The 24,778-nt window shown below is 41.4% G+C and overlaps 1 protein-coding gene across 1 annotated transcript in view; it reads left to right on the top strand.

Moving 5' to 3' along the window:
* The window catches only part of atrnl1b (attractin-like 1b), a 681,061-nt gene that overhangs the window by 282,579 nt on the left and 373,704 nt on the right, over positions 1 to 24,778 (top strand). Inside the window, exon 22 of the mRNA XM_078413453.1 lies at positions 15,378 to 15,472. Within this exon, the coding sequence (XP_078269579.1) occupies positions 15,378 to 15,472 (95 nt within the window). The remainder of the gene's footprint in view (positions 1 to 15,377; positions 15,473 to 24,778) is intronic.

Genomic DNA, 24,778 nt, shown 5'->3' with positions numbered 1-24,778 from the left:
TCTCAAGTGGACCGGGCATGATCTGGGCCGACCAATCACGTGGTCAGGGGAGTGGGCCGTCACGTGCCAGGAGAACAAAAGATTTGGTAGTTGGGGTTTGAACTCGGGCACACACGGGTGAGCGACAGAACTATATTTGGTTAATGATTAAACAGTGTTTACACAATGTGTGGACCTCTACAGTGGTGACTCCGACGATGCAACACGGCCTATTTTTGATTGTATCATGTCTGCAGTCAACAACCCAGACCAGCAGAACGCATTTTCGATCAAACTGCCCGCTTTCTGGACATCACAGCCCCACGTGTGGTTTCAACTAGCTGAAGCCCAGTTACACATCCGGCAGATCACCGCCAATGCCACCAAATATTATTACATGGTCATTGCGCTGGACCAGGACTCCGCCGGGCACATAATCGATTACCTTCGCCAGCCACCAGCCGATGGCAAATACGATGGCCTCAAAACGCTCCTCATGCACACTTTCGGTCTCAGCCGCCGCGACAGGGCAGCCAGACTCCTGCACATTGAGAGCCTAAGCGACCGCAAGCCATCCGTGCTTATGGATGAAATGCTCGCCTTGATGGACGGACACAAGACCTGCCTCCTTTTCAAACAGGTTTTCCTTGAGCAGATGCCCGAGGTCATTCGCCTGCTCCTCGCGGGCGACGATTTCATCGATCCCCAACGGCTGGCGTGCGGACGTGCTATGGCAGTCGAAACAGCAGGGTGGCGCCACCATCAGCCGGGTGGCGGCGGTGCCTCGGCAGGTCAAGCGGCCAGGCTCAACCTCCACTGAAGGTGCGTTATTGAAGCCAGCCACGAGCGATGCTGGCAAGGGTGAGTGGTGCTACTACCACCAAAGATGGGGTTCCATGGACCGCTGATGCTGACCACCCTGCACGAATTCCCGGAAATCTCGTTCGGCCGCCACTGGTGGCTGCTGCGGAACGCCAGAAGCATCGCCTCCTCTACACCTGGGATCGTCAATTGGGGGCGGCTTTTTATCGTGGACATGGGAGCAAAGGTCAGTGTTTTGCCCCCTTTGGGGGCCGACACTCGTTCCAGAAAGAGGGGGCCTTCGCTGGCCGCTGCCAACGGCAGCAAGACGTAAAGAGGGGCTGGCAAAGGCGTCGATGTTGGTACATCCGCGGGCCAACAGCTCTCACGGTTGACACATCTGGCTCGGCCGTGGGTGGAGTACTGGTACAACCGATAAATGGAAGCTGGCAGCCCTTCGCCTTTTTCAATCGTCACTGAGACGCCCCGAGCAGAAATACAGCGCTTTCGACCGGGAGCTCCTCGCGGTCTACCTGGCCATCTGCCATTTCCGCTACTTCCTCGAGGGCAGGGATTTCACAGCTTTCACCGACCACAAGCCACTCACGTTTGCTTTTGCCAAGGTGTCTGATCTCTGGTCATCCCGACAGCAGTGTCACTTGGCCTACATCTCCGAGTACATGATTTGTGTCCAGTACATCGCAGGAAAGTGAAAAAGGGTCGCAGATGTATTGTCCCGCACTGCCATCAATGCCATCTACGCTTTGGCCCCAGGGGTCGACTACACGGCCATGGCGGCCGCCCAGCGTGAGAATGAGGAGATGCTAGCCTACCGCACCGCCATCTCAGGTCTGCTGTTGGAGGATATGTGATTCAGGCCCGCTGACACCACGCTCCTTTGTGGCATGTCTACCGGACTGCCAAGACCCATCATCCTCGCAGCCTGGGGCCGCCAGATTTTCGACATGGTTCATGGTTTGGCTCGCCCTTCTATCCGGGCAACAACGGCACTGGTGGCAACCAAGTTCATGTGGCACGGGTTGCACAAACAGGTCGGCAACTGGGCCAGGCCGTACATCCCCTGTCAAACCTCTAAGATTCAGCAACACATCAAGGTGCCGCTGCAGAATTTTGCCCTGCCACACCGACGTTTTGACCACATCCACGTCAACATCATTGGACCGCTGCCCCAATCCAGAGGTGTCACCCACCTCTTCACCATCGTGGACTGTTTCTCGAGTTGGTCGGAAGTCGTCCCGCTCCTGGACACCTCCACTGCGACGTGTGCATGTGCCCTCACTGCCCACTGGATCGCCCGCTTTGGTGTGCCGGTGGACATCTCCTCCGACAGAGGTGTGCAGTTCACCTCCGAGTTGTGGTCAGCGATGGCCTGGCTGCTCTTGGTGCTCAGCTGATCCAAACTACGGTCTACCACCCGCAAGCAAACGGCCTAGTGGAGCGTTTTCACCGGGACCTGAAGGCATCCCTCAAGGCACAGCTCACGGGCCCAGACTGGATGGAAGAGTTGCCGTGGGTCCTGCTGGGAATACGCACTGCCCCAAAGGAGGACCTGGCTATTTCCTCAACTGAGCTAGTGTACGGCGCCCCGCTTACGGTCCCAGGGGACTTCATCCCGGTGGTTCGTGGACATCAGGAACCAGCTACGACCATGCTGACGCGCCTCCGTGAAGTGGGCACGCTCTCTCCAGTCCCATCGTCCCGCCATGGACTCACCACCACGTACGTCCCACCCACCCTCCAAGGCTGCCAGGACGTCTTCCTTCGCCACGATTCCCACTGTACACCACTGCAAAGGTCTTACGAGGGACCCTTCCAGGTACTACAACACGGCACCACGGCTTTTGTCATTAACATGGGCAGCAGGCACGAGACTGTCTCCTTGGACCGCCTTAAGCCGGCACACTTAGACATTGACCAACCAGTGCAGGTGGCACAACCCCGCCGCAGAGGGCGTCCACCGTCACGACCACACCCGCCCTCAACTCTGCCAGCTGCGATCCTGAACACAGGAGACGCGTCGCGCGATCAGGCCGCATCACTCGTCAGCCTAACCGCCTCCATTACTCTGGTTCTGGGGGGGGGGGTTAATGTGGCGGGCTGAGCCACTATGGTATCGAACCATCGTTTGTTGGGCTCGAACTCTCGTGTGGACCGGGCGTGATCTGGGCCGACCAATCATGTGGTCAAAGGGGGGCGGGCCGTCGTGTGCCAGGAGAACAAAGGATTTGGCAGTTGGGATTTGAACTCAGGCACGCGCGGGTGAGCGACGGGGGCTGTATCGGTTAATTATTAAACAGAGTGTTTACACAATGCGAGATACAGCGCGGAAACAGGCCCTTCGGCCCACCGAGTCCGGCCGCCCAGTGATCCCCGCACATTAACACTATCCTACACACACTAGGGACAATTTTTACATATTACTCAGTCAATTAACCTACATACCTGTACGTCTTTGGAGTGTGGGAGGAAACCGAAGATCTCGGAGAAAACCCACGCAGGTCACGGGGAGAACGTACAAACTCCTTACAGACGGCGTCCGTAGTCAGGATCGAACCTGAGTCTCCGGCGCTGCATTCGCTGTAAGGCAGCAACTCTACCGCTGCGCCACCGTGCCGCCCGCTGCGCCACCGTGCCGCCCGTTGCGCCACCGTGCCGCTAATGCAGGAGCATGTGATAATGAATGCCTGACTGTTTCAGAAGAGTAACAAGACATTTTGTCTTTTTATTGGCGTGGAGTGGTGCGTTGCAATGAGGGTGAATGAGTCAATGGTCAGTAATGAGGAGGGGTGGCGGCAGGATCAGGTAAAGAAATCTCTTAGAATATGTCTAACCAGTGTAGGCATTTGCAATGTTAAACTATAAGGACTCCTAGACCAAGTGGACCCGTTGGGCCCATTCCTCATTGGGTTCCCATTGTGACATGGGAAAATTCTATTTTAAAGAATTTGGGTTCTTTAAAATAACCCAAAGACAATTTCAGTTATTAATGAAAATGTAAGTATTTGATCAAATTTTTTTTTTAGAATAAAATTAATCTAAATGAAAATCGCAGGTTAGGGTTAGGGTTAGGGTGAAGGTTAGGGATAGGGCAGGCTTTTGTTTGGAATAGAATTAATCTCAATTAATATCCCCCTTCCCCCCTCCCTCCCCCCCCTTCTTTCCTCCCCTCACTTACCCACTCCATCCTCCCTCCCTCCCTCCACTCACCCACTCCATCCTCCCTCCCTCCCCCCCACTCACCCCTCCATCGCCCCCCCCCCCCCCCCTCCCCGCTCATGTCATTAAAATGTTTGACAAAATATAGGCAGCACAGTGGCGCAGCGGGTAGAGCTGCTTATTCACACTGCCAGAGACCCAGGTTCAATTGTAACCCCGGGTGTTGTCTGTGTGGATTTTGCACATTTGCACATTCTCTGTGAGTTTCCTCTCACATCCCAACGACAGCAGACTTGTAGGTTAATTGACCTCTGTAAATTGCCCCCTAGTTAGTAGGGAATGGAATGACAAAGAACTCCTGTGAATGGGTGATCTTTCGTTGACATGGACTCAGTCGGCTGATGGACCTGTTTCCACACTGTATCTTTAAACTAAATAACCTAAAAAGTACCATACCAGATACTTTGTTGAGAACTGAGGGCAAAAGATCACAGGGCACAAAGACTCCATGACTTTGGGAGGGGCAGCACATTGGCAAAATAGTAGAGTTGCTGCCTTACAGCACCAGAGATCCGGGTTCAATCCTGGGTGCTGTCTGCGCAGAGTTTGTACATTCTCCTTGTGAGCGGGTGTGTTTTCTCAGGGTACTTCTCCCACATTCCAAAGACTTACAGATTGATAGGTTAATTGGCTTATTTGAATTGCCCCTAGTGTGTAAAACGCAAAACTGGGATAAAGGATATGAAAATGATCTCGACCCGACACGTCACCCATTCTTTCTATCCAGAGATGCTGCCAGACCCGCTTAGTTACTCCAGCATTTTGTTTCTATCTACGGGTGAAATAGGTCAGCGTGGGCTTGGTGGGGCAAAGAGCTTGTTTCTTGCTGTATTTCTAACCTACTACAAAAGACTTGGAACATCCCTGAGGAGTTTCAACATTGTTCCATACAACTGTGAACAACAAGCAAGGGTCGTCCTTTTTTGTTTATCCACTAAAGAAGTGCTGCTTGCTGCTTGAAAAGTGAACCTTCAAAGCAAGAACCATTGATGTTACAGCATCCCTATTGCTCTGGCGCCTGTTTGAAAGGAACCTTTAAGCCCAGATTGCTCTAGTTAGTCACCTCCTAACACAACTCAATATTCTATAAACTATATGTCATGCTCTTCCTCAAGAATGAATGACAAACAACAGCACAAAGAATAGAACCCTAGTTTTCTCTTGGATGCATTCTCAGTAAAGCACAATTCCATTCTGTAAAATAGGGTTTTAAATGCTTGATGCAATCAAGATCTTAAGTATAAAACTTTACTGTGTTAGCTATAATAAGTTGAGAAAGATGTCATTTTCCAAAACAACGGCACAGAATATTAGGTGAGTATGATCAGGAGAGATTTTTGTGATTCATTACATGAAATAGATATCTTGTAGCTAACTTTGGTAAACATGCAGCGGTAATAAATAATTGGAAATTAGGTCAATTTAAATCAAATTTAAATCAAATTAAATACAGAAATGAGCATAGAGTGGGAAATAAAAATCCAGAAAATTGGAGGAGAATGGGATTGAGAGGGAAAGATAGATCAGCCATGATTGAATGGCGGAGTAGACTTGATGGACCGAATGGCCTAATTTTGCACCGATAACATGATAGAGAGAGAGAATATGGACAGAAAGGAAAGCACAAGATATTTAGTTTTGGGGCAGTTAGCTAAGAAAATTGTTTTAACTGGTCCTTTGATTACCCAGAGCGAAAGAGTGACTTTACAGCATGATAAATGTTGGAAATAAAAGAGGGGTAATGCTATTAAATTCCAGCCCCAACTTCCTGCAGTGCACTTAATATATAAAACACCTACTCAGCATTTTTTTTAAACTTACAGGAAGGTTCAGGGTGGACTCAGAGCAACCAAATATTTGTGCTGATTTGCAGTTATCATATCATATATCTACAGCCGGAAACAGGCCTTGTCGGCCCTCCAAGTCCGTGCCGCCCAGTGATCCCCGTACATTAACACTATCCTACACCCACTAGGGACAATTTTTACATTTACCCAGCCAATTAACCTACATACCTGTACGTCTTTGGAGTGTGGGAGGAAACCGAAGATCTCGGAGAAAACCCACGCAGGTCACGGGGAGAACGTACAAACTCCTTACAGTGCAGCACCCGTAGTCAGGATCGAACCTGAGTCTCCGGCGCTGCATTCGCTGTAAAGCAGCAACTCTACCGCTGCGCTACCGTGCCGCCCAAACAAAGGGTTAAAAAAAATACATTTAATGTGTAGGAAAGAACTGCAGATGCTGGTTTAAATCGAAGGTAGATACAAAATGCTGGAGTAACTCAGCAGGACAGGCAGCACCTCTGGAGATAAGGAATGGGTAACGTTTCGGGTCGACACCCTTCTTGATCTCGACCCGAAACATCACCCATTCCTTCTCTCCAGAGATGCTGCCTGTCCCGCTGAGTTACTCCAGCATTTGGTGTCTACCTTACATTTTTTCTTCTATTTTTTATATATGTAGCGAATAATAGTTCATTTTCATAACCTCAATAAAAATGGATAGATCAAAAATGAGCAAGGTTTCATACGAGATAATTGGTACTTCAGGGGAAACGTGATAAAAGTGATACCGGAGATGACCTACATAAAGCTGAAAACTCATCGAGCAATTGCATTAAGAGTTCAGGTGTAAATGATTTGGAATTAATTCTGATATTTATAATACCTTTTTGGCTTGCATTCTTGTTTTTCCAGAGGAATCTTTGCCAACCCATTGCCTTATTGAAATCTATTCTTCAAAAGAAAAATTCATGAATTTCAATTATCTCAGCTACTTTGTTAGCTAATGCTGTAGGTATGTGAATGTGGGCCATTGGCAACTTGCTGTTGACATTCCCATGCCATTTCTTTAACCGCTCTTGACTGCAGTTTTCAATGAGTACTGATTGAAATTTCTACAGAGCATTAAAGGATTGCCATTGCACTTCATATAGCTGTCACATATTTGTCAAAGTATCTACTAGGTTATCTTGCCTCTCTCCATCTTCAGTTAGGTATTAAGAGTATTTCCCAACACATTTCCCAATGTGCGGGGATCGCTGGTCGGTACGGACTCAGTGGGCCGAAGGGCCTTTTCCCGCTGCTGTATCTCTAAACTAAACTAAAAAGAAAATCTGCCCTTACTAAAAGCAGGTGGCCAAATAACTTTAGAATTCAGAGATCCAGCACTTCAACAAGCCCTTCAGCCCACCGAGTCCACGCCGACCACCGATCATTCCATACACTAACGCTATCCTGCACACTCGGAGCTTAGGCTACTGATCTGGAGACATAGGTTACAACACAATGACAGATAAATTTAAAATAGTTTAGCCATTCAATTCCACAATTATTTATTATCATTAACATGAGTGACTGCAGAAGTACAGGTTTGTTGTAAATAAGATAGCTGCACTTTTAGGTGCGGGGGGGGGGGGGGGGGGGGGGGAAGAGAGCTGCTGACCATTCTGCTTTACCGTTCTCAATGAATGAGCCTTCATTGTACAAATTCCTGGATTTGCACATGTGCGGAGGGAGAAGGGAGGGACATTGGGGCCTTGGAATCTATAAAGACACCAATATTCTGTGTAATTAACCTTTTAAATGTTAGTTTATAATAAGATATGGGGATGCTGAAGAGAAAAAATAGGGTGAATTAATAAAGAGGGAAGAAAAGATAAAATCAAGTCAAAATAAAGCAACCTGTGGGAGAAAAGAAAAATCAAATGCCCATGGAGAAATATTTACTGCATGATGCTGTTTGTCTTTTCTGGGCCTCCAAGTTTGAGATACTTTGCAGGGACATGAATCTCATCATTAGGGTGAACCATGCATCAAATAACAGGGCAAACCTCCTGTGGTGAGTTTAATTATTGTAGGGGTATAAAAGCAGCCTATCTTGAAACTCATGAGGAGTTTGACATTGGAATCTGGTTTCTTCTTGGTTTACTGGGGGACTCCATCTCCTAGATTACTGGGCTATTTCCATGATAACAGTGATGTGAGAATTTTATTTGCCATCAGTTCACCAGTAAATTCTGTGTCAATAGCTTTGAATTAAGAGACTTGATCTAATGGTTTATAAAAACAGAAAATGAATCTCCATGGTCTATTATATGATGGTGTGTTTGATATAGTGGGATAATTTAAAGTTAATCATGAGGTAGCTATCTTGTATCTAAAAACGGATAACACAGTCCTCTGATGGGTAGTTAGAATTTTACCAGTTTGAAGAAAAGATGGTGATTATAAAGTGGCTCATAAAATTATAGTCATAAACTATATTGTCTCTCAGTACTTAACCCTCAGGCTTATAAAGAGCTGAAACAGTATTGTCAGACAATACCTTTTTTCTCTGGAGATTGGAGTTCCAATTTATTGTCAAGGAATCTTGCTGTCTTTTTCTTGATGATGGCATTTAAGCATTACAAGTACATTGACTCTCTGGTGCATTTTGGTTGTAAAAGTAAAGTATAGAGAGATTGAGGATGAGATGCTGTGCCTGATATTGATGTCTATTTTAGAAATGAATGCTTGGAAAGGTAATATGTTTAACCTCTTTTGATTACAACCAATGGAATAATTTCACCTTCATTATTTAACAATAAATATTAGAATTATTGAACTGAGGAATTGACAAAAGCCGATCATGTTTAAAGCATTGGTTTGGTGTGCATCATTAGTTATGTCTGGGCTTTATAATTTAACAGCTTGCATTAAAAGAATGGCTTTCATGGCTCATGGACATTAAGTGCTTAAATATAGTACCATTGTTTTAATGTTGGAAATGAGGCACAAATGCATATGATTTGGAGGAATGATTTGACCAGAACTTTTGAAGCGTCCTTCCCTTTTTGAAAATTTAATTGAGGAAACTTCTCTGTCCACCGACAGGTTAGATCTTGCTTTAGTTCAAAGGATGGCTCAGTGGTACAGCAGTACATTTGCTGCCTTACAGTGCCAGAGACCCAGGTTCGATTCTGACTAGGGGTGCTATTTGTACGGAGTTTGTACGTTCTCTCTGTGACCATGTAGGTTTATCTGGGTACTTCGGTTTCCTCCCACACTCCACTTATATGCAGATTTGCAGGTTAATTGTCTTTGATAAGTTGCAAAATTCTCCCAAGTGTGGAGGATGGTGTTAGTGTACAGGCTGATCGCTGGTTCGTACGGACGAGGTGGGCTGAAGGGGCTGTTTTCGCACAGTCTCTCTAAAGTTTAAAGTCTAAAGTAAAAGACGTTGTCTCCAACAATCCAAAGCTCCTGCAATATTACAGTAATCAATGGATCCACATTTCATTCATGCCTGTGGAGTGAGAAGAATTATATCACCTGACAGCCGAATGGACATATTTCCAACACCTTGTGTCAGAACTACTCTTTCCTCATAATAATACTTGTTTTTTTTTACATTAGCTTTTGGAGGATATTTAAATCCTTTGAGATAATGGTCAGTATTTGTTCAATTATGGCATTCATGCTGTGTAATGGAATGGCTGCCAGATAAAATTAAAAACGGAAAATCTCCTTGCCATTAATTGCCTGAGGTGGGGTGTAAGAGTTGGTGATTGAACTTGTGCATGTTATGTGGGACCCAAATGACATTTCTATGAACCAGTGTACAATGCATTTGCTTTTGAGTGGTGCCGGTCAGATGAATCCGAGATGAAGGAGAATCTGCCCGAGGCTGTTCCTTGAATGGATAACTAAATAGTCTATTCGAAAGAGAGTTTTGTGCAACTAACCTTAATTTATTCTTTGAAGCTTCCATGCACTCTTATAATTCCCCATCCTTCCTCCCTGGCACCTCGAATTTCTTTTGTGGTTTCTGAAAAAGACCATCGGAATTCCTTTCTCTTTTCCCTACTGATGGGCATATTCTGGTCCAGTACTCACAGCTGTCAGATGTTACACAAATCTATGCAGGAGGTGTGAGCAGCTCACATCATTGATTAGGTGAGCAGTGTTATTTGTCTCTCTCAGCTGACTGGATCTTTGTTTTACATGAAAATCAGTTCCATAATATCAAACATTGTACTGCCATGTGCAAGCAACCACGTGCGGAAGCTACAATATCAGTACTAAAGTAAGGAGGAGGTTCATTTATGAATCTGTTATTTCTCTTATAAATGCAGGAAGGTCTATTGGAGGCAGGTCAGATGAATGACGCACTGCTTCTGAATTGTTCATCATTAGCCACTTTGTCAGTGTTACTGTACATGATACATACATTCTCAAAGTACCCAAAGATGGAATGGAGTTATTCCTTTAACTTAGGGATGTAATGCTGAGGCTCTATTAGGCACTGGTCAGGCTGCATTTGGAATATTGTGAGCAATTTGGGGCACAATATCTGAGGAAGGATGTGCTGGCTCTGGGGAGGCTCCAGAGGAGGTTTACAAGAATGATCCCAGGAACGAGTAGGTTAACATATGATGAGTGTTTGTCGGCACTGGGCTTATATTCACTAGAGCTTAGAAGAATGAGGGGGGACCTCATTGAATCATACAGAATAGTGAAAGGCTTGGATCGGGTGGATGTGGAGAGGATGTTTCCTCGAGTGGGAGAGTCTAGGATTAGAGGTCATAGCCTCAGAATTAAAGGCCATTCTTTTGGAAGGAGATAAGGAGAAATTGTTTTAGTCAGAGGGCGGTGAATCTGTGGAATTCTTTGCCACAGAAGGCTGTGGAGGCAAAGTCAGTGGATATATTTAAGGCAACGATAGATAGGTTCGTGATTAGTATGGGTACGGACGAGGTGGGCTGAAGGGGCTGCCTATTCCCTGCCTATGGGGAGAAGGCAGGATAATGGGATTAGGAGGGAGAGATAGATCAGCTGTGAATGAATGGCGGAGTGGACTTGAAGGGCCGAATGGTCTAATTCTACTCCTATCTCTTATGATCTTAACTAGTCCAAAAGACATGTACATGTTTGCACATTTACTCTTTCGAATTTGTACCTGAAACTTTGTTGGTGAGAAACATTTGTTCTCCCACAGGTTCAGCACAATCAAGAGCACTCAACATTTAATCTTTAGGCTTTGAGAGGTGAACAGATTTTGGCAAAATTGGAAGCTCTCAGATGTAGAGGGGAAAGTGGACCAGGTGTTTGGTCCTGTTTCATTCATTAACTTCAGATTTGTGTGTGTGGACTATGGTTAAGAACACTGTCGGCTTTTGCTTTGAAATCCCCATCCACTTTTCCTCTTTGTCAATGTTAAATTACCTGACTGATATTTATGGTCATTAAGTGAAACGCAATGAGCATCAATGCCAACACTTTCTGTCAATTAAAAATCTAAAAAAAAGTTCCTTTAAAAAAAATCAACGCAGATGCTTTCATGGATATTATGTGCCTTGAAATTATTTTAATGCTTAAGCTGTTATAACATTTTTGTCAAAGGTGGACACAAAATGCTGGAGTAACTCAATGTGTCAGACAGCATCTCTGGAGAAAATGGTTAGGTGATGTTTCGGGTTGAGACCCACCTTCAGACTTTAATGCCTGTTATTTTAGTAAGGGCATAATGATCTTCTGAAACAACAGACGCCTGATTTCATTTGAAACCATTAAGTGCTCATCCAGTGATAACCCAGCAATGTTTTATTGGCTAAATTTACTTTTATGATTGATTGAAAGACACAGCATGGAAACAGGCCCTTCGGGGCTCTGTGTCCATGCCACCCTTTGATCACTCGTTCAAACTTGAACTGTGTTATCCTATTTGCCGAGCAAGTACAAATTCCACACAAACAGCACCTGAGGTCAGTTGCAAACCCAGAGCTCTGGAGCTGTGAGGTAGCCACTCTACCAGCTGCATCAGTGTACCACCCTCCCTGTATCTCCCTTTGTATCTCCGTACTTTATTCTGTATATTTACTCCATTAAAAATGATAATCCCTTTTACTTTGTGGGTGTAGTGTTCTTCAGATTCATAACTGGACTGAATTCTGTTTTGCATGGTTAACCAACTCCTGGATTGTTTGGTTATGCTTAATTCTTCCTTCAGTTGTTTCATTTAGCCAAAAATAAATTGATTTACAAGCAGATTTTCAATAACTTGAAGGCTGATTTCAGACTCATCTGAAAAATTGGATGTAACTTTCATATCTTAGAATAGTACAAATATTTGCCAAATTTCAGCATGTCTGTATGTGCTTTCTGATTGGCAAGGATCTTTTCTTTTGAATAATGTTTTGATTTCTCAGACGGTGCAGCGTAAAATTGTGAGTTTCCTTGACTTTGCTGATAATTGAGAGAGTAAACCGATGGAGTAGTAATGAGCAAGATTGGATTTGAGCTGTTCAATGTAGATGGGACATAGTTGGGCAGCACAGTGGCGCAGCGGGTAGAGCTGCTGCCTCACAGTGTCAGAGACCCAGGTTTAATTGTAACCTCGGGTGCTGTCTGTGTGGAGTTTGCACGTTCTTCCTGAATGACCGCGTGGGTTTCCTCTCGCATCCCAATGACGCCAGGCTTGTAGGTTAATTGGCCTCTGTAAATTGTCTCCGTGTTTGTAGGGTATGGGATGACATAGAACTAGTGTGAACAGGTGATCTATCGTTGGCATGGACTCAGTAGGCTGAAGGGCCTGGTTCCATGCTGTATCATTAAACTGATTAACCTAAAAAATACCAAAACAGCGACTTTGTGGAGAACTGAGGGCAAAAGATCACATGGCACAAAGATCCAATGACTTTGGGAGAGGCAGCACATTAGCATAGCAGTAGAGTTGCTGCCTTACAGAGATAGAGATGGGTTTGATCCTGACTCTGGTTCTGCCTGGACGATGTTTGTATGTTCTCCCTGTGACCACGAATTTTCTCCAGGTGCTCTGGTTTCCTCCCACATGCCAAAGATATGCAGATTTGTAGGTTTAATTGGCTTGTTTAAATTGTTTTGATTTCTCAGTTGCTGCAGCTTAAAATTGCAAATTTCATCACTTTGCTGATGATTGAGAGAGTAAATCGATGGAGCAGTAATTAGCAAGATTGGATTTGAGCTGCTTATTACAGATGGGACATACATAGTTGGGCAGTTTTTTATAATATTGGATAAAGGAGTTTTTTCTGCAAACATTATACCTTTAGTCAGATTATTGGAGCAATATATAGATCCATTTTGCTGTACTTTAACATTGGAAATCATAGATTGATCCTGGAAAATCAATTGAGACAAGAAAATGTGTCTGTGACATTTGAGACATAAAAAATGTAATTTTATACTTGCTTTATTTTAAAATTATGCTATCTAATTGATAACTAAAATTGCATTGCTTATGTTTTTCTTATCTAATGTTAGTGTACCTCCATGTAGGAAATATCCTTGTGTGCATTTGTTATTTTCTTTATGCTGTGTTCAAATCATACCAATGAAAACTGAAAAATGTCAATATTTCTTGAAAATTTTCAAAACAGTCTCCATTTGGCTCTTCATTTCTGAGAGCAATAACAAGGTCCCTTGGTTATCTACATCCATTTTATGCACAGTGCAACAGTGCTGAGGTGTTGATTTGTGCTTTCTGTGCAGCTGGAGAATTGTTTATTGCATTCATTACCACACATTTTCCTTACCTTTTATTAATGTCCAGTGACCTACCCCTTCATTACCAGTCATCTTTCACTGCCATCGATTTGCAAACGAGAATCTTATCCATTTCATGTTTTGGCAGGAGTAGAAGATGAAAATAAATGATTTTTTTAAAAACTGCTGAATTGCTGAAAATGCTCAGCAGGTTAGATAGAATCAGTATTTCAAGATAGCTCAATTCCAAATACCGTATGTGGCTGTTTTTAAGAATTTGATCTTAAAATTGATTGGAATCCATCATCAAAATAACATTAATATACAGTTATATTATGCTTTTTGTAAAACCTTTGTGCATGAATAAATATGTCTGCAGTGAGAGTGAACTGAATACAGATTGGTGTAATAGATTTCATAATTGGTTTGGGTGTTGCAGGCCACTGTTTTTATTTGCATGTTAATGAAATATCAAAATTGACAAGATAGAGACACTGATTTAATTATTTTCATTTTCTAATTAATATTAGTCTGTTTTCTGGCAGTGACCATATTGCATTATTAATCTGTTGATCAGTTGGCTTTAAAGGGCAGAATTGAGCAATATCGACCTTCTTTGTTGTATTTTTCAAGGGAGAGTTCAGTAATTAAAAGAAGAATGTTCATAAATGTTTCTCCTTATACTGTTGATTTTTTTCACATCATCGAGGAGGTGCAAATGGAGAGTGGATTTATTTTTAAAGAAGTGACCAATATAATGGAGTTTGTAATGTGACTGAGGGATCCCCATGGAAGCGTGTGTAAGGTTGTCCACTTGGGACTTAAGAAGAATAGAAAAGAGTTCTTCTAAATGAAATGAATTTGGAAGCATTGAGGCTTTGGGGTCCCTGTATCCAGATCATCAAGATTGGAACAAATGATTCCCAAAAAATCTAATGGAGTAGTTATTTTTGACATAGAGGTGCAGAAAGCAAGGAATTAGAAGTAGAGTTCTAACTTCATAAGGACTGGTTCTATTGCAACTGCAGTGTTATGGGCAGTTCTTTCGAGGCTATTTTGATTTAGTTTAGGAGAGATTGCAGTTTCATTTTCCAGAATAATAGATCGCTCTGAGTTTTAAATTGTGAGGAGGAATTCCATAAACTTTTTTATTCCCTGGAATTTAAGGTTGATATATAAATTGATTGAAATTTTAATGTTACCATTGCAGAGGGAGCGGTGAGCAGAAATTAAATGCATTCATATGTGATACAATTGAATTGATGTAAAAAAAAAAATTTTTGAATTCTTGTTTGTTTTAGTAAATTTGTGAAACAAATTTATATATTTTTAAATATTTTAATGATGCTTGGGAGAATTTGAATGTTTGTAAATATCAAAGACACTAGCTGTTGAGGTATGACACAAAACGCTGGAGTAACTCAGCGGGACAGGCAGCATCTCTGGAGAGAAGGAATGCTTCTCTCCAGAGATGCTGCCGGTTCCGCTAAGTTACTCCAGCATTTTGTATCTATCTTCGATTTAAACCAGCATCTGCAGTTCTTTCCTACACAGCTGTTGAGGCATTGTGGGGGTGGAGCTTGACATTGACATTTGGAAAAACCCTGCACTGTGCCAGGCTGGGAACCAGTGTATTGGCAGATGAGCTCCTCCAAGAAAGAATGTGCTCCAAAGGCAAGGGACCACACCCTTGTCAGTGACAATTGTAAGTAGGGCAGAACTTGGTGCATAGAGTTGACTGTCACGTTGAATAATTTTTCTGCAGTCACCTTTGCATTGTTCATGTGAAAAGAGTTTTAAATTTTGAGAGAATCCGACATGTATTAATAGTTTGCTTTTGAATCTTGCCCACAGACAGTCTTTTGATTGACTATCAATTCACCTTCAGTCTTACCCAGGAGGATGATCGGCATTACACTGCTATTAACTTTATGGCTACTCCAGAGCAGGTTGGTTCATTTTGTAGTTTGAGTATTTGTAGCAGTGCTTTTCCCTTCCTTTCAGACATATTTACTATCATGCATTTTACTTTGTGGATATTAATAATTTGGCTCCTCACCAAACATATTGTGGAAAGAGAATCAAGCATTTTACATATCCATCCTTCAGAACTTATTTGTACTAGTTCCTATACTTATTTTGTTATGATTTGAACTAATCCAAATTATTTACAGAGAGCTAAGTTGATCTTCCCATTTTCCCATTCAATTGAGTGGTGCATTGCCTTTCCATTTTCCTATTATGGAACAAAATATTTGCTCATTGCTGCAAGGATAATAGTTGGCCTGATAGTAACTATGAGGCTACTTGAGCATCTCAGAATTGGACATTTGAGGCTCATGTGCAGCATATAGGGTTAGGTAGGCAGAAGGAGAGAAAGATGATGATAAAGCTTCAATGCATTTCTGCACACAGCAGTGACAATAACTCCCATCATCCATTTCCTTTTGAAATGTGCATCTGCCAATAAGTTCTGGAAAGGGATGCAATTCACTTTGCGGAGTATCATCGCATACACCATCTTAGCTTGGGAGTCGTGTATTGTATAGACTGTGGCTGGAGATGCACATTGAAACATAACTGAACTGCTGCTGGAAGATTATCAACTAGGTGAAACATGCATTTTGGTTTACCCTGAGCCTGAGGGATGCACTGAAGCTTGGTGCAGCCGCTGAAGAGGTTCTTCGTAGAGGAGCCATGTTTAAGGACATCTTACCATTTTGCACTGAAGTGCTGGAACCTGTTTTAATGCTCTTTGGTTTGTTTGGTCATATTTTGTTCTTGGAAAAAAACGCTGAGATCATGCTGGTCAATTGTGTAAATAAGCAGAATGAGCTGTGTTTTACAGTGAATGGTAACAAACCATGACTGCAAATTTTGAGTGTTTTATTTTGGGACTTCAATATTTTTTTAGTTTGTACAACAAATTAATAATTATGAGGAATTTAATTTCTAAAAATGTGATGCAAGAGTACCAAGGAATTCATTTAAAAAAATGTTTTTAAGTCATTTGGACAAAATGCACAAGCATTTTGAAAGATACAATGAAATTTAAAGCACATGAATAAATATTTCATTTTGAAAGCTCTATAAATGTGAACATAGAGGTCTATAGACCAGATAACAACCCCAGGCAGTCAATCAGTTATGTGTTTTTATGGTGTTTCTGGGTTGCATGCTTTAGTTAGCATTGTTATAAAAACAAAAAAAGACTTGCTTTTACATATCACCTTTTATGACCTCTGTGTATTTCAATGCACTTTACAGCTAATAAAGTCCCTTTGAAATGTATTCATTCTTGTAATGTAGAAATCCTGATTGTTGATTTGCACGTAACATCCACTTTGAAACTGTAGTATGAAAGTAACCAGATTTTGATTGATCTTATTTATAATGACCCTTTTACTCTCCAACAGTTCTTAAATCTTAATTTGCACAAAACCTTGATCAGTTTTTTTTAAATTTTGATTTTGCAACAATGCATTTCATCTGTGGTTATAATTGCATAGCCTGAATAAAATTTGAACAGTTGTTTCAAATGCAAGTATTTGAGCAAGATATCTGCTGATAATCCATGGCTTCACTAGGAGATTGCTGCTTTGCCAGAAGTGCCTTCTTTCAGATGAAGTGTTGAACAAAAACCTTGTCTGATGACTTGGTTAATTATGGAATAAGCACTGGCTAGCAGATTAGGAGTAATGTCCCAGCTTTTCTTTCAAGTAGTGCCACGGTACCTTGAAATTCCTCCTGGTGATGAGAGAGAAGTGCACGATGGCCGCATAGAACAGAATAGCACAGCACTGAAACAGGACCTTCAGCCCACAATGTCTATGCTGATCATGACGCAAAATTAAACAAAACGCATCTGCCTACACATGATTTTTATCCGTCCATTTCCTGCATGTTGACGTGCCCATCTAAATGCCTGTTAAACGGCACTGTTGTGTCTGCTTCTACCACCACCCATAGCAGTGCACTTTTGGGTAACTACTGCTCTCTGCATAAAATAAAAATTGTGCTGTGGGAATTTACTGTAGGATAAAGGAACATCCATTAAGACCAAAATGGGGAAGAAATTCTTTCCTCAGTGGGTTGTGAATTCTCTGCCCCGATACTATGGATACAAGTCAAGTGTCATGTGTACCGAAAATGGAACAATGGAATTCTTACTTGCAGCAGCATAACAAGTCCATAAACACAAGAAAAACAAATTCAAAAGATTAAACAAACAATGTTAGTGCAAAATAAAAGCTTGAAGTCCATAATGCAACCAAAACAGTTCGTAGTGGTGTCTGTAGTGTTGGAATACTTTATTGGAATACTTTATTGTCACATGTAATAAAGCACAATGAAATTATTTGCTTGCATCCCCAAGGTATGCAAATAGTCGCCACATACTGCCCGACAAATTTCAAGAGGCTGATGGTTCTTGAACCTGGGTGGGGGGGGTCACTGTTTTCAGACTATATGAGGCTGAGATTCAGGATTGATATGTTTATGCACGATAGGAAAATGGAGGGTTGTGGTGATCACGCAGCAAAGTGGTGATAAGGTCAATGATCAGTTTAATTATTATAAATAGCAGAACATGCTTGAGTGGTGTGTGGCCTTTTCATATTTGTTATGAATTTACTACTCACTCAATTTTGGTGAACTGTAAGGAAGCACAAATACAAGTAGAGAAGTATATGGAAGAATAATCCGTTAAATTATAAACAGCGATTATTCAGACCCAATACATTCCTTTGGTGTACAAGCTAAATTCGCAATTAGTTTAAAATTATGTCTAATTGAAGTGAACTGGTCAATATGGTGAGATTGCTCAAAATTTGTGTAATGTTCATATTACAGAAATTAAAATAAAACCCGTGTTTCAGTATGGTTTTGTACTGTTTTTATAAATTATAAAGAAAGAAGGTAGAGCACAGGAGTAAAACAATAAATATAAAAAACAGATAATCTGAGTTTAAAGAATATACAAAATAGAAAAGAGTGGCTAAAATACATGTTGGCAACAAAAACAACTACTTAATTTGTTTCATTATATGCTACTTTCACCTTGCTGAAGGTTGTGGCCTAATTTAAGGGGATATAGCAGCACTTTTTATAAACAGGGTTGTATGGCGTGCATTTATACTGTATGGTCCCCAGGTTCTGAAAAAGAGAAATGTATCCTTCTGTTTCCTCTGAGTAATATAATGACAGTTCTTCTATAATGACAAACCTGGATGTGATTTGTCAAAAATGGTCCTTTGAAGATGTTATGACGTTTACCCAGTTAGATCAAAAATGTTACTGCTTTAAGTGAAGTCGAACTCAAACTGTATTTGGCTGTGGCTCTAGGAAAGAAACAGAAACATCACAGAAACAGATGGTATTAGAAACAATGTAGATTGAAAACTCTTAAAAGATGGGAAGGTACGAATGCAAAAACAGAGTTTTTAAAACCTTCGAGATTAACTTTTAGAATGAATACCACAATGGTAATTGCAAGCCATTGCAATTAGCCCATAAGTAAAAAGTAATACCTGGTTTCATTGTCATTTATGTGTCATTAGTTTTATTCAACAGGTCAACCAGACAGTATTTTTCTGTGCATGGAATGGGCTTCTTTTCATTGATGTGCTGAGAATGCAATTTTAATTTGCACTGGAAATGGAACAGTTTATTAAATACTGCAAATGGCTATGTCAATAAAAGCTGAATCACTGTCTCCTCTGCTAACTGTTATACAGTATAACATATATATATAGAAATATCCATTAGCATTAAGGAGGTTTAAATGATTTTCATTGGAAATGCGGGTTCAAATCCATCAAAAAGGTAAAATAAATGGATAAATTGCACATAATATATATAATGGGCAAAAATCATCATCTATTCATCGCACAGCTAGAAATCAGATTCTAGACCATATAATACTAGATATGCTTGGCTGTGCAATATTCAATCAATGTTGACTTTTTATTGAAGTTTAAATAAGAGAGATTTGACCAATATGAGACCTTGCTACTTTGTGCATTGGTTACATCTGAGATAGATACAAAGCATTCTGGTGTGGAGATTTGAGGTGCAGATTTGAGGCTGCACTTGGAGTTAGCCTCATGCATTTTCACTGCCTTATTCATCCTATTTTAAGCTTTATAAAACAGCTCACTCACAGTAAGAGATAAGCAGTTACTTCAAACTGTTGAATATTTCAACATGATAGAGGAACTAATTCCAGGGTGGCTGCTCAGTGCAAGATGTCACTTTCCTCTCACCAGCTGTTGTTTCAACTTGGAGCGAGCATTAATTACATCTACAACTGAACTAGAATAACCACCAATGTCACATCATAAAAGCATTAGAGAAAGCTTGAAGGAGGATAATCTGTGCAAACTGATCTGCATAATCTGATAAATATTAAAATAACAAAAATAACAAAATATCAAATAATAAAACTTGTTGTTCTCTAAACTCACTTCATACACTCCACATCAATTTAAATTTGAGATAGGACTTGCACAAGCTCGGTGATTTGCATTGTGTTGGAATGGGACCAACATCCTCATGGAGTTTTACTATTCTGTGGCGCATGATTTAAACTGGGATTCTGAATGCAATTGTTCAGGTGCAGGGGTATTCAAAAATTAAAATCAAACATTAAAAAGCAACAGTACAGGGCATCAACATGGCTAACCATAACCGATGGTGTATCAGGAAGGGCAGATCATACAATTTGCACCAGCAACTTAGAAAATAGGTGCAGGAGGAGGCCATTTGGCCCTTCTTGAAACAGAATAAAGAAATGTGGCAAAATAAAGTAATCAAGGCTGTTGAGCTGTATGCAGACAGCATTCATAAACAAGCTAGATGAGTCGATGGAACAAATAGAAATAAATGGGCATGATTTAATATCCATTTGAGAGACGTGGATACACGATGATCAAGGTTGGGAACTGAATATTAAGTGGTATTTGACGTATTAGGGAGAGAGAGAAAGGAGAAAGAGATGGAGTAGCTCTGTTAATAAAGTATGAGGTTACTGCATCACTGACTAATAATACTGGCATGGAAAATCAATGTAGAAGATATAGAATGTGGAGATGAATCACTGGTGTGTACATTGTATATGGACCTCGAACACTATACACTGTGGGATTGAGGATTAATCAAGAAATAAAGGGGGAGCGTGATAAAGATACTGCAATAATAATGTCAGTTTGATCATCATGTATATTGGACAAATTAAATTACCAAAAGACAGCCTTCAGAATGAGCTTGTAGTATATTTAGGATAGCATTTATACAGCCATATCTGGGAAACCAACCAGGGAGCAGGCGGCTTTAGATTTGGTGTTGTGTGATGAGACAGGATTAATTAACCATTTTATGGGAAAGGATAGTAGAAAAGAACAATCACAGCATTATGATATTTAATTTGAGAGTGAAAAATTTGAATCTGAAATGAGTGATCTGAATTTAAATAAAGTGGAATAAGAAAATAAATTGCAGTTAACAGGGTAGATCAACAATGGCAGACATTTGAGCAGATATTTCATCAATAAGGTACAATGAGGTACAACATAAAAGGTTACTACCACAAGCAAAAAGTATGTTGTGCTGTGGATAATATGTTGGTATAGATGGAGGTTTACAGACAACAGAAACCTAAGCGTTGAGATAAAGAGTCATTTTCCTGTTGGCAGTGAGTAACTAGTGGAGTGCCAAATAGATCAGTGTTGGCAACTTTAGATTTACAATCTATACAATCATACTGAAAGCTTGAGCAGACTCGAAGGGCCAATTGGCCTACTCCTGCTCCAATTTCCAATGTAGTTATGTAAACTCAGTCAAATTCACTAACATGAACAAATGAATTGGATGTTAATAGACAGGTCAGGATGTTTTATTTTGTTTTAAACTTGCTTAATATAGCAGTGCCATATTTAAATGTGTGTATAGCATTTGGTTCCTTACCTAAAAAGCGTGTCAAATGTGTTGTACTTTAATATTATACTTTAATGGTGATAAAGTGTATCAAAAATTTGTTTTGCCTTATGGTACATGATGAGGATTATATATTTAACAACTTGGATTTTTCGCACCATCTGTCATATTATTGCAAATAATTGATGCTTAATTTACTCTTGCTCAACCGTTCATACTGTTTATCGTTGAAGTTTCTCTTTAAATAATTTACCCAACCCATTCTCAAGACTATCTTTTGAAAGCTTTTGTCATTCTGGCCTTCATAGAAACAAAGAGACATAAAGTCATAGAATGATACAGTGTGGAAGCAGGCCCTTCGGCTCAACTTGCCCACACCAGCCAACATTTCCCTGCTACATTAGTACCATCTGCCTGCGTTTGGTCCATATCCCTCCAAACTTGTCCTATACATGTACCTAACTGTTTCTTAAATGTTGGGATAGTCCCTGCCTCAACTACCTCCTCTGGCAGCTTGTTCCATACACCCACCACCCTTTGTGTGAAAATGCACTTGTCAGGGAATGGAGTTTTGCATTTGGGATGTTGCAGTTGTACAAGACGTTGGTTAGGCTGCACATGGAGTATTGGGTTCAGTTTTGGTCACCCTGTTATAGGAAGGATGGCATTAAGTTGGAAAGAGTGCAGAAAAGATTTATGAGGATGTTGCCAGTACTCGAGGGACTAAGTTATAGGGAGAAGTTTGGCAAGCTAGGGTTTTATTCTTTGGAACATAGGAGTTTGAGTGATTATCTTCTAGAGGGGATTTATTTACAAAAAGCTGGAGTAACTCAGCAGGTCAGGCAGCATCTCAGGAGAGAAGGAATGGGTGATGTTTCGGGTTGAGACCCTTCTTCAGACTGATGGTCTGATCATCTGAAAAAGATCAGTCTGAAGAAGGGTTTCGACCCGAAACGTCACCCATTCCTTCTCTCCTGAGATGCTGCCTGACCTGCTGAGTTACTCCAGCTTTTTGTGAATAAATACCTTCGATTTGTACCAGCATCTGCAGTTATTTTCTTATATATCTTCTAGAGGGGCATAGATATAATCACACAATCTTTTTCCCCGGGTTGAGGAATTAAGAACTATAGAGCATAGATTTAAACTAAGAGTGGAAAAATTTAATAGGATCCTAGAGGGCATTTTTTGCACACAGAGGGTGGTGTGTACCTGGAACAAACTGCCATAGAAAGTGGTTGAGGCAGTGTTTGCACCTATCCTCATAGCAATCAATGCATGAGGCAACGTGGTCACATATTGGTCTCATCTCTGTCATTTAAAGTGCAGTACAAATTCATAATTTCTCCTTTCTTATTTGTAATTGGATGTTATGCAAGTTTGTATATTATTGTTACATGGTCCAGCATCTGATCTCCACCTCTGGCATGGCCTATGTTTTCAAATCGATTGGAAATGTAATGTTTATTTCATCTGTGTGATGAAGCTAAATCACTATCCTTCCAGTAAAAATAGACTTAAATTTCTAATTCCTCCACATCAAAGGTTGTTCTACATATACCACCTCTCTATCAGTAGAAGATTCAACTTTGGATGGCATAGCCATTTGTAGTATTTGCCAAATTGTTCCTTTTCTGGTGCAGAATAAAATAAAATAGAATAGAATAAAATAGCATTTTCAGCACAATAGTGAGTTTAAATAAAAGGAAGCTTGTTCCATACATTTTTATTCTAAAGTTAAAATGTTTGAATACTGTCAGATTTATCTAGTTAATAAAATAATTGATGCATTAATGCAAATGAGAAAAATATCATATTTTCTTTATGTGTAGGAAAGAGTGTCGACCCGAAACGTCACACATTCCTTCTCTCCAGAGATGCTGCCTGCCCCGCTGAGTTACTCCAGCATTTTGTGTCTACCATATTTTCTTTATGGACTAACTGTATACGTAGTTCTGCAATGTTGCAGTGGTTATGTTCCTTATAACAATAACATTGTATCAATGGGAAAGTGGGGTGATAGTGAGGGTCAAGTGGCATGATGCTTGACATTAGCATCAGTTCACTTGCAGGATTTTTAAAAATAAAGGTTTTTTCTAACAGGTATGAGTTTATTTGTTGTGACTGCAAGGTCCTAATGCTAAAGGGTGCATGTTGAGCAAGAAAACCAAGTGTTGGAAGAACATGGTAGGTCATCTGTGAAGGGAAATGGACAGGTGCCATTTTGGGTGGAGATCGTTCTTCAGATTGATTCAACATAACAGGTATAACAGAGCTTTATTTGTCGTTCGGTACCGAAGTACCGAACGAAACTACATAGCAGTCATAGAAAAAAAAAAAGAACACAAGACACATAACCCCAACACAAACGTCCATCACAGTGATTCCAAACACCCCCTCACTGTGATGGAGGCAACAAAACTTCCACTCTCTTCCCCACGCCCACGGACAGGCAGCTCGTCCCCGACCGACCCGCACAGTCCCCGCACCGGGCGCTGAAACGTCCCGCGGCCGAACCGGGCGATGAAAGGCCCGCGACCAAGCCTTGCGCAGCTAAGTCCCGTGGTGGAGCCGCACCGGGCGATGAGGAAGAATGTTGGAAAAGTGCCGTGGTGTGGGGCAAAGTCTGGCAAGTGATGGTTGGATGCAGGTGGGGGAGTGATTGGCAGATGGGTGGAGCAAAGGCCCTGTCCCAGTTAGGCGTTTTTTAAGGCGACTGGCGGCGACTGTCATAGTCGTAGCAGGTCGCCGAAAAACCGGCGATTGGACCCCCCCCACGACAATGTCTACGAAAAGTTACAACAACCTACCACCTAATCGACGGCAAGCTACGGCAAGCTACCGAAAACCGGTGACCCAATCATCGCAAGTAGAACATCCACCTACGACCGCACCTACGAGAACCTACCATCACAGAGATGACAACGTACCACAAGCGAAGAAAACCTACGTCCACCCGCGACAAGCTACGACAAGCTATGACCCTGAAGACTGAAGACAACTGAAGACAATTCACATTTCACCCACTTTCCCTATAAAAGGGGGTATACGGTAGGGTTTCCAGTCATTCTGCATCATGACTATTTGAAAGTGATGCCATGAGAAACTGCTCTGAAATACAATAACCATACATCAATTTTCCATCAAAATGTCAAGAATTTCCTTTATTGATATACAAACAATTTTTTTTTAAGGTTGATAAGAACATACAACAGTGCATACAAAAATATTGTAATAGACCAATAAATTTCAATAAACTTCAAACTTCAAACTTTAAACTTTAAAACTAATACAAGTGCAAAAACATACAAAACCCAACATCA

The sequence above is a fragment of the Rhinoraja longicauda genome, chromosome 16 (assembly GCF_053455715.1).
Source record: "Rhinoraja longicauda isolate Sanriku21f chromosome 16, sRhiLon1.1, whole genome shotgun sequence".
Lineage (NCBI taxonomy): Eukaryota > Metazoa > Chordata > Chondrichthyes > Rajiformes > Arhynchobatidae > Rhinoraja > Rhinoraja longicauda.
This window is presented reverse-complemented; position numbering and strand designations above follow the sequence as displayed.